Source organism: Aphis gossypii, chromosome 3, assembly GCF_020184175.1.
Source record: "Aphis gossypii isolate Hap1 chromosome 3, ASM2018417v2, whole genome shotgun sequence".
In the NCBI taxonomy this organism is placed as follows: domain Eukaryota; kingdom Metazoa; phylum Arthropoda; class Insecta; order Hemiptera; family Aphididae; genus Aphis; species Aphis gossypii.
The window spans coordinates 27,197,210-27,209,611 of record NC_065532.1 but is presented as its reverse complement, the minus strand read 5'-3'; the positions used below and the strand labels follow the sequence as shown (position 1 = coordinate 27,209,611).

At 27.0% G+C, this 12,402-nt stretch overlaps 1 protein-coding gene across 1 annotated transcript; it reads right to left on the bottom strand.

The window, feature by feature from the left end:
• Positions 1 to 342: 342 nt before the first annotated feature.
• LOC114123311 (glutathione peroxidase-like) lies at positions 343 to 12,363 on the bottom strand. The gene is made up of 6 exons (XM_027986235.2): positions 12,208 to 12,363; positions 2,814 to 3,034; positions 2,334 to 2,475; positions 1,215 to 1,360; positions 1,049 to 1,133; positions 343 to 615 (listed from the first exon to the last, which is right to left on the bottom strand). Exons 1-6 carry the CDS (start codon positions 12,262 to 12,264, stop codon positions 556 to 558), a joined length of 711 nt encoding a protein of 236 aa, XP_027842036.1. The 5' UTR covers positions 12,265 to 12,363; the 3' UTR covers positions 343 to 555.
• Positions 12,364 to 12,402: the final 39 nt, after the last annotated feature.

Genomic DNA, 12,402 nt, shown 5'->3' with positions numbered 1-12,402 from the left:
TGCAATTTTATTGACCAAAAAAAGAATTATATTTCAAAACATGTATAGGTACTCATACTATTCGGTTATATATTTATGTAAAATAAAGTTTTCAGATGCCTTCTTTTAAAGTTAAATATTATTACAATAAAAATCTGAATTTGATTAAATCCTCTTGGTTATATATATTTTGATTACAACACTGACGACTTATTAAATTCTTTTATTCGTCTAGACATAATCAATTTTATTTAATAATATCCAACTCGCACAAGCACAATTTTTTTAACAAATCTTTTAATTATAAAACACAATTATTATTCCTCTGAATATAACATTTTAACTGTAAAAAAGTCAAAATAATTATTTTTTTACCTGCATTTTAAATTTATTAAAAATGATTCAATACGTTTAATTATAACAAAGTTAAAATATAGTAAAATATACGATTATGAAAGTAATATTTTTTTATAATAGCATAATAATACAAGTATGTGTCAGATTGAATCTGGCTATAATGGAAAACGAAATTTGTTTTGTGTATTAAAATCGAATAGGTAGCTGGATAATACTGATTTAATCGTCAAATTTGCAAGATTGATCCATTAACAATTGTTGTATACATTCTTCTATATCCTATTTATTGACAAGAATATAATATATTTAATTCAATATTATATATTAATAGTTTTACAATTATAATTTGAATCATGATTAATTTAAGTTTACACTATATACCTTGTTATAGGTATTTGTATCTTTAAATTAAGATATTTTCTATACAATTTTAAGATAAGTCCATATAAGTCTACTTGTATGAAAAAATTAAATTATAATCATGCAGTCATACATGGATTGTTTTTTATCATTACAATAAGTAACTTTTGTTTATTATTAGGTCCACGTATAAAAAAACCACATATTTTGAACAAATTTTGAAATGTATGTTCTTAATTGTAAAAATCTTAAAAAATTAATCTCTGGTTTTATGTAAAATAATAATTTATAAGCCTATATGTTAAACTTTGATGTTATTATTCTACTTAAATAAATTTAATTTAATATTTACCTGAAAACTGTCTTTTGTGGAATATCGTTTAACAGGACATCCGTTTCTGTCTATTATAAATTTTGTGAAATTCCATTTTATACTTCTGAAAATGTGCACACTCATTATCAACTATTGAAGTCTACAGCACAAAAAAATATGATGCATTAAGTTTTGGCAACATTACTTTGATTTGAAAGCGCCTGGTAACTTATACTTGAGAAATCTGTAAAACGGATGTGTGTCTTTGCCATTTACGCAAATTTGCGAAAACACTTCGAATTCAGGATGACTTCGTGCCAACATTTCTGCTGCAGTATTCCCAGCGATATTCTATTATGAATATTATTATATTAATGATTCATGTCACAATTAATATTATGTGTAATAAGTAAGTTTTTTTATTCTATTTCAAAAATTCTGTGGCATTATAAACTTCTATTTTTTTCAAATGAGAACGCTCTTCTCTTTTTTATTGTATATTATTTAGTAAATAATGTTTTTGAAAATGTTTGTGTGTCAAATTTAAAATTCAAACGAAAATTTTCTTAGTTATTAAAAGACTAGCTATTAATAATCACTACAATTTTAAATAAAATATAACTATGTAATATGTCTTCAAAACCCATTATCGTGGGCCCTTATTTATAATATACAATGTTAAGTAATTCAAAATTACAATTTAAAATTTTTTAAAACATCATCTATTAAATATCTTGCTGTGAAAAAAATATGTATCTTATTTGAAAAATAGAAGCTTGTATCTCCAAAAATGAAATTTTGAATAACTGTGTTACCTTATTAAAAAAAAAAAAAAAATAGAATAATTATCTTCAGCGATTTATCTAATAAAATATGTATTTTTATTTTGTTAACTGATTTGGGATTTTCTATTTTCTATAATAGATATGTTTAGGAATTGTATAAAAGTTCTAAATCATTCAAAAAATGTGTTTTAGAAACGGTTGCGACGTTTAATTGTATAGTAAAATATCAAAAATGTCCTTTATAAAGTTAATTTACTTTAATAGTTGTTTATAGATTTATATTATTTATTTATTTATTTATTTTTATTTATATTTATTTATTTATAACAATTTATGAACTCGTACATTTTCAGTGAATCATAGCCATCATGTAGTATAAACATTTTTTAAAAGCTGTGTTAATAAACAATACATATACTCGGAATTTTTAACATTTAAAAACCCAAAAACTTATTTATACCAACATATCAATTAATCAACGAAAACTAATGATAATAATTTATTTTAATTAATTTAACATGCAGTTTATATAGTTTTACCTGGAAGAAGTCATTGCTGGGAAACATCAGTATCGTTAAGCCTTGTCTTCTGTACTTTTCAGACAGCTTGGAAAGATTGCACACGTTTTCGAAGGTGAAACCACACGTGGACGCGTAATTCACAATGATCAATACTTGTCCACTGCAATCCAAATATGCATATTTTATTATTATTTATTATTATATGTACCAGTTACATCGCGTGGTGTGTACCTACTATAAATTAAAATACATATTTGTGTAAAATTAGGTCTTTCAGTATGATTAAATATTATTTTTATTTTATTTTACTTTTTTTTTTTTTTTTGAGGGGAGAATTGTATTAGTAACTTACTAAAACAATATAATAGTATGCATCTATTCTTCATCTGAACCTTGCACTTTAATGGTTTAAGATCGTAGATCGAACCAATATTTTTTTGTTGCTTTTAGCGTGTGCACAGATTATAGAAGTTTAGAACCTACGCGGCACGCACTTACGCATATTTTCTCAAACAAACTTCCTGTCCATCGAGATTTTGTACGGTGTAATCGTAAACATTTTCATATAATATGTAATCGTATTCATCGGAGTTTGAGTTTTCAAACCCAAACTTGTCATATTCGAATGATGTCGATTTAGAAATGTCCATCATAGACCGCGAGGTCTGCCAGTCAAAGGGATCGTATGCTTGGGACATGTCAGCAGAAATCGGCGCCATCTGCGATAAAAATAAATAAATTGAATAACCCGTAAAGTATCTTGTTGGTATAATATAGTTTCAGAACATTGTGTACGCCCACAGATAATGTTCCAGGTTATATACATCTGAAGCCCTGTACATAGGTATAACAATAACCCGTGCGTGGTATAGAATATTCCGATCATGTATAAGTAATTCTCTCATAGGTACAACTTTAAAGCTTTCCTCAAATATCGTTTTCAGATATAGACGGAACTATAGATATACCTAAGATTCTGAGAGCAGCTATTATAATTAATGTACGTATTTAGGTATATATTGATTTAAAAATTATATAATTTGCAAATTGTTTTGTTAGTTAAATACAGTAGTAAAATTATGATTCTTTAAAAACTATGGCTTTGAAAATATTAACACTAGCTATTTACTTATAAGTTGTTTTATTTTTTATATAACAATTTTGTTTTTTTATCAAATAATTATAAGATAAGTTGGTATAAAAAAACAAAAATCTTATTAATGCTAGTTCGCTAGTTCGTATTAAAATTTCTCAAACTGTATCATTTGTTATTAATTAAAATGACATAAATACTGTCGTATAATATTAGCCGTCAATAATTTTGTACTACTAAGTCTACATATCCTTAACGAATTTTATAATAGTTCGTATTACACACGAGAAAGTACTTATTTGCAACCTATATATAATACTATACAGCAAAAGTGAAGTTCGTAGTCTTTAGTTATTGACTTAAAAATATTATAAAACCATAGAATCTGTGTTCTAGTTCAAAATTCTATAGTTATAGGCAGTTAGAACTACATAACCATCAGCTATCTATAATTTACTGATAATCGAAACTATATAAATTGAATGTACTAAAAAAAATTGCATTTAAATCTGCAGAACGCTGTTTTTAACTTCAACTCGTTTGTATATTTTTTCAGTATACACTGAACTTCTTTAACCCAACCACGGTTTTTTAAATTTAATGCGCTTAAATTTTACACACGCATGACGCATTTATACATATATATATATATATATATATATCAATTAGTAAGTATACCGTGGTTGTGTTTAAACAGCTCGCGATAACTGTGGCTGGTGTGTAAAGTTCCTTCACTTGCTGCAGGCGTGTACCATAAAACAACGTAGTGTATACAATACACATAATATAGGTATATGCGTGTGAGTTGAGTGTATATAATACTAGACCGATAACGGCGCGGCTGTGCAGGTGGCGGTGTTGGCGAAGCTCTTCTATATCGTTTCGGCGCACGCGCATTCTCCCCCGGCACTATAACGTCTTCGCGCAGCGGGAAACTTTAACGGCCTACCGTTAAGCTCTCTGCCCACCGCCATCGACGAGAAGGAGGTTAAAAAAAAAGTGGAGCGTCCTTCCCGAACAACTGCAATGATATAATATAATCGCGTCCCGAGCGCTACGATTGGCGAGTGCCGCGAATTTTCACCCCTCCCGTAGCGCTTATAGGTTTATATATATTATATATATATATATATATATACATATACATATATATTTAAGCTAAATTACAGCCAGGGGAACAAAAAATATAAAAACATCGTACGATGGAATCTGTTACGACGTATCTGATAAAAAAAAAAATAAATAAATAAATAAGACTTTCGACTTCGGTTCCGGGTGCGCTGCTGCTGTATAGTTATACGACAATGGTGGATTTACTTTTGCGCAGTCTCATACGTAAGCCGACAATATATATACATGGTACAATACTCTGGTGATCGATGACGAAGTGGGTAGGAGAGAGTAGTTGACGTATCTATAGTTATAAGAATTGTACAACACGTCAATTACTTTTTACAATAATTAGCATAAGTGATGTTTAGGTTATATAAATTCTCAAATAAAATTATATGTTTACAGCGCAGGTGCGTTAACTACAATATTAACATATCATGTGAAAAATTCTAATATTAGGGCAGACGGAATCTACACATAGTATATACAATAATGTATACATATCACGATGGCCTTGATGAATATTTAACATCGACGTTGAAACGATGACTTTGATTCGGAGTCTGTGGTCGGTTTAAATCGTACGAAAAATATATAATATAAGTAAATGCTTAACACGACTTCACAAACATTAAAATCTATACATAATGCTTTATAATTATATAGAACTACGGATTATTGTTTATGTATATAGACGTATAGTTTAGGAGATTAAATCGTTTAAAAGGGAGAGAAACAGTATAGCAGCGGATAAATCTCCCTATAGTCGTACTGCTGGACATATGATTTATTTATCACACACAAATATACTTGACCATAATGTATATAGGTACACTGTCGCCTCTATGGTTAGGACCTGGTGCGGAATCCAGGACTTAGCTGGACACGTATATAATATTATTATATATATAATAAATTTGCGGGAAAACTGAAATTACGAGTTTATTATACGTATATAATATTATGATACAAGTACACAACGTGGTCGAATCCACCATGCAGTTAACTTTAATGTCCGTCACGCGCGGAGTTATATTATTATATATTGCTGCCGTGTCACGAATGCAAAATTTTCGTAAGTCGTTTCCCTATCGGTATTGGGCGCGTATCGCGCGTGCGTAAAAAGAATATTGCCCGTCGCACGTGTAATCGTCGTGTGCGGGAAAAACATAATCGTAACAAAACGTAGGTATTGCCATTTTTGACCTACGCTTAAGTCTATGGATAGAAATAATATAAAGCGAGAGACACAGCACGATAAGTATAATAATTTTTTTTCATTAGTTAAAAAAACATTCGATTCGGAAACAGAGACCATTTTCGCTCGGCCGTGCGGTAGGTATCCAGTATAACACTGTATAATCGCACTAAGACATTAACCGATTAAATACACTATAACATGTACATAACATTATAAATATAGTGTGTATATATATATGTGTGTATTTATTAAAATACGTATTATCTATGTAGGTTCGTCTTAATGCGACGCATTTTATTTTTTAAGTTTGTTTGAACACACGATTAAACATGATATACGCACGGGGGCGGGATACTGTGTGATGCGATGTTGACATGTACATGAGTAAACAATAATCGAACTGTTTAATAAGCATATATTATAGCACATATGTATACGATTTAACTGCGTTCTACATACGATGCGTTTTACCGTGTTTGTTTGAATTTGTACTTATAATTTATATATATACGTATATATTCTACTCGCCTCCAGTCTATACGCACTTAACAATTTGAATTCTTAATGAACATTAGTAATTCTAATTTAAAAATATCTACATAAATTAGCACAATTTGAATATACTTCGGGCGGATCGAACCGCTTACATCCAAGAAACGCGAAAAAAAATGTTTTGTTTATTTCTAGGTCTAGTAAGCAAACACATATTATAATTATTATACATAAATACAACAAAAATTAATGTACCTACCGACCTACTAATAAATGTTAATTTTTATTTTATAATGGACTACAGTTCAGTACGTTTTATAATAACAAATATATTGACATATAGCGTGAGAAGACTGAATAGCGATGAGAGGGATGTTGGTATGAGACAAAGTTTCGAAACGAGTATACGTATCATCGCACATAACCGCAAATAATAATATATGAAAAATGTTTCAGCAACAACAAAACGGGTAGGTAACTATATGTAATATCTGTTGAACAGTAGGTTTTAAATTTACATACTTCGTCATTTAAATGGTCGCTCTAGTGGATGTGTTAAATTTTAATTCGGCGATAAATCATTGCGTCCAGTGGTAAGTTAAACTATTTTTACCGAATGAGTGAAGATTTGAACATACCAACCACCCATATTTTATTTAAACGTACCTATTACCTTCCAAAACCGCTAGTTTTGCTCACATTGCGCCGTTCGCACACTCGCGAATACACATGAAGTCCTATGACATTATCTATGATAACCATCGCTTAGCTCGACGTGTACGTACGTCCGTCGTCCATGTTCATTACAAAATAATAGCACATGTTTATACATTGCAGTACGTGTTATAATAGTCATGTTTAGACTAATATAAGTTATGACGTATTCCAATTTCCTTCTTCGTTAAAACTTTTAAATTAAATTAATTATACTATTATTATTAATATTTCGGTATGAGATATATCTCTAGTCTTAGAAAAATAGTAGGTACGCATTCAATTATTTACAGCCCATCCATACAATTTTGGTGGAGCGACCGTTCCTTTTAATTATCATCACTACGCTACTGATTGTATCTATGACCTGCTATCTATACGAAAAACAATTCAGAGCAAATGAGACTTGTAAATTAGCATCTAAGGAGAGTTTATCATATTATATTATCACTGTAATACCTATTTCCTTAATTCGGTAGTCTGAACTAATTAATGCTAAATACATTACATGCAAGGATATATAACTTTTCAGTCAGTAATTCGTACCTACCGTACAATGGTGTGAATATACCTACTAAATATAGGCCCATAATTTCAATGATGAATAATAATATAATAGATAAATAACTTTAAATTAGTCTGAATATTTTAGAAACTTCATTGTTTGCAAAAATGTTCAAGTCTCTACGATTAATATTTTTTAAATTACAATTTATAACTTTTAACTTAGAAAGCTTATAAAAAAAAAAATAAGGAAATATAATTTCAATGTTTTTGAGTTTCTGTAAAAAAAACTTATGAGGAACCTTGTATTGAGTTTTCAAAGTTTTTTTAACCGAGAAACAAAAGTTGTATCAACATAGTTTTAAAAAAAAAACTTAACATTTTCAAATGAAATGTCTAGGTACGCTCTACAAATCGCTCAAAAAGAGTTAAATTATATTTCCGCTCAGAATTTAAAATAATCACTGGATAAACGTGTAACGATGATAAAATGAGTTTTACAGTTTATGGAAATCGATAGGCTATTCGCGAGTAGGTACCTATACTTTTATAAACAACGTCCGTTAAACGATATTATGATAATTATTATTTATTACTTATTAGCGTTGCAATAATAAACATATTCAACCTGCAGACGTTCGAATGAACCGGACGGGTGGTGTGTCGTGTATGTACATAATAATGTACAAATTAAATAATATTGTTTATTTCTATTTTAATGACGATACCTTTATATTGTATCCAATGGCCATCACATAATTATTATTTCATAGGTGTGCCTAATTACGCGCATTAATTTACCTATGTAGATATATCTAAATAATATGTACCTACTTATAAATTAAAACATAGTTTCTACATTCTCTATGATAAGTACAATTTAAAATTATAATTTATTATTAACAATACGGGTGCTGTACTATTATGTTTGTGAGGAAGTGAGAGGCATAACAAAATTGACGGTTGGTTACAGACGAAAACACATGTCGTCTTCCGTCTCTGTTTCTTTTTCTCAAATTGTTAGTATGATATTATGTTTATCTACTAACTACTGGATACTACCAAGTACATTCTAAGACATATACAAAGAGATTTAAAAGATATAGTTTAGAGAGCTTATATCAGTTATATATCACTATATTTTAAATAGGTACTTCGATAAAAAAATCTAATTTTTAAAACGATAGTAATTTGTCTATTATAATTCTAAATATTTTTTGACTAATTTAATTTTAAAATACTTATTATAAAAGAACATTTAAGTAATTCACTATTCAAAGAATCACTCTGTAATCTGTATAAGTAGGTAGGTATATTATAAGTATTATAACCTATTTTAATTCGACTATGTTACGGGAACTTAATGCAATATTCAACTGGCTACTTCAAACGTAAAATAAAAATTTAGCAATAGCAGGTACTATATATTTACATAATACATACCGTTCTATGTATAATTTCTATGCAGGTACATCCGAGAGTATTACAAAATGTTATATTTTTACATCTGTCTCGACTCGTTTCAGCGTTTGCGACAGGTGGGTTTGTCTTCATATATTCTATACTTATAACTTGTAAAGACGTACGCTATAACGGCGTATTTAAGTATTTACCTATAAGCTATAACTATATATTTACTTATTTATAGATTATAGCAGTAGTTTATAGGTATAGTTATACATAATATATTATACGTACATGTTAATCTACAAAAATATAGGAAGCATCTAAATTTTTCTCCTTTTTTGGAAACAATCTCAACAAAAAAAATTTGGTCTGAATAATCAAAAGTAATTTTACGCTAATTTCTATAACATTTTGTATTTTTTGCTATGAATAAATATTATTAGTACCTACGAATTAGGTATCGATAAAAATTTATTATTTCTATTGGCGGGCATGAACCAATTACGCTTGTATTCAAATTTCTCAAACTTCAATGTAAATATTGTCATTCAGTCTAATTCCATCAACATCAACCAATTTATACATTAAAACGCTTAAAAATTAAAAATTTAAATTAATCAATTAATTTTGTTAGAATGACTGGTTATAATATATTGTATATTATATTATTATACTCATAAAAAAATCAGAGTGTATTATTATTGTTGTAAATAAATTTAAATATAAATTATAATGTAACTGATATAGTATAGCTTTAATTTTAAACAATAACTTCATCATTTTAATTTTAATTTTGAATAATTTACAATCAAAAATATGTTAAATTTGAAGAAAAAAAAATATTTATTTATTCATATTTTACTATGTATTAATACTCGCAGAAAATTGGTTAGTGTATTCAATTATTAAATAATAATTATAATTAACTTATTTTCCTAGGTATTGTAAAATGTTTTTAACGCTATCTGTATATAAAAAAATAATTTTAAGCGCAATTAGCAAATTTTTCTTATTGGTACCTTTCAAATTATAATCTAAAACATAGGTGGATATAATAATAAACCTTTGCTTGGTATATCGTAAGTAGGTAATTGGTTATTAATTATAATAGTTATCATATCATTAATAATTCATGTACATACATCTAATTGGTGTTTTTCTAAACTATCCAATCACGGAAATAGTAGAAAAATCTTATTAAATCAAATTCTACACATTATTTTTCAAATTGACTAGATATCAAGCTATAGCACTAAAGAATACTACTATTACGTAGGTACATATACAAGCGTCCCTATCATCGGCGGTCAATCATTACACATTATATAAATATTTCGGATGCAATGTCTAATTTATCAAAGTGGCAGTATCAAATAATGGTAGTTCATAAGATATAATATGTACCTATAAGAGTTATGAGATTTGAACATAAGTATATATAAAATTTGAAAGTATTTTAGTGTAAATATATTTATAAAATAAATTTGAATTCAATGTTTACTGGAACCTTCTATCTCGGATTTTATTTTTATCCAATAATACCATTTGAAACTGACATTGACTCCATTTCAATACTTTATACATACTTACATTATTACATTTTGTAAGGAATAAGGATAGTTACGAACTAAAAAAGTATATAAGCCGAATAATAATGAGTTTAATTAATAACATTTATTTTATAGTGAACCACCTCTACCAAGTAAAAATAAGATAAATTGGATGTTTATGCATTTAGTATTTTAGTCGAACATTTATACTTGAATTATAAATTCATTTTATTGTTACAATACTCATAATGTCAATGAATGACAGGTATCATTTATTTTTATAAAATAGATATTGATTATTATAAATTTTCCTATACAAATATTAAATACAATAATTTATGACTCGATAAATATTTGATTTATTTTCATTACAATTATACGATTTTGTTTAAAACAATAAGTAAAATAATGTTTAGTGTATTGTGTATCATTAATCAACAAACTGTAGTCAAAATTCTAATAATTAAAACGTTAGGTAAATAAATATTTTTTTCATATATTAATACATATTTTGTTGAAACATTTTTGAAGTTTTTTGGTTTCAATATGTTGTAGGTACTACTTGAGAAACCTTATATTCATTTTTCAAGCTATAAAAATTGAATATTTTATAAATTTTTAACCACTAACTTTTTTGAAAATTAAATATTTTTAAAGAAAATCGTTATGTAATTTTGAATCTTAAATAATAAAAAAAAAGTGATCATGTGAGTAACGCTCTGATCACTATAATTGATGTAGTAAATTTAAATCCAATGATAGCTATCATTGTATACGAAAACAATTTTGAACGGAGATGATTTCTCAGCCTAGGATATAATTTTCAGTACTTGGTATAAAATGTGGTTTATATTTTTAATGGCCTGAATATATCAAAATTAAAATTCTTTTATAATTATTATTAGCCAAACTTATGGAAAATCTTGTATTAAATTTTCAACTTTTAGCTACTCACACAAAAATTTTTAATGAATTACCTATAAAATAATTTGCAAATATCAATGATTTTGACGAATTTTTGTCAATATTTGAACTTCAAATGTTAGTAAAAAAAATTGTCCATATGTACCTATTCTTATAATTTTTGAATCATTATAAGACTAACTTATGAAGAACTTTGAATTAAATTTTCAAGTATTTTGACTCAGCCAAAAGTTTTTTATCGATATTTATATAAAAAAAAAACTAAACAAAAACGATAATTTCAAATGCCTATAAATAGCATTTAAATAAGCGAAATACTTGGAAAATTAAATTAAGTAAAGAAAATGCCAATCTAAATAATTGGTGAAATTTTCAAATACCTAACTACAACTTATTCTTTTTGAATAATAACAAATATTTAAAAATCGTTATCGTTACGCAATTTCTTAAAAATTTTACATCCAAACGTACTTAAAATGTTTCCTATAATGATGTTTCTTTATACCTAGCTTATTAGTTTCTATATAAAATTTGATGACAATTTCAAGTATCAATACATTCTTAAATTATTTATTTTGCAATCGCAATAAAATAACTATTTTTGTTCTAAATTTATTTTGCATTTTCAATTATTAAGTACAGAGAATTTTTAATTGTAATCTTCCAAAATGTATCGATCTAATACATTTTTTCATCATAAATAATATTGAAAAATTTTTTTTTCATATAAATTGAATGGTGTTATATTAACACAAAAAATACACACATATTAAAAAATCAATAGATTTATCACTCAAAATAAAAATAATAATCAAATTAAGTAAATAAATGTTTAAGTTTTAGTAGGTGAAGTATAACCTACAGTAATATCAACAGTTTTATCAAATTACTTACCCAAAATGAAACGGCAAAAATTAAAATAATATACTCTTGAGTGTTCATTATTTTCATTTTCAAATTAATGATGATGATAACAGTATTGACAGTATTTTAAATGCAGCTGCTATTTGATACTTATATATTTATGCGACCGCCAAGTTGACAAAATGACAGGATATATGATTTAGTAAACAAATAGCAAATAAAAAC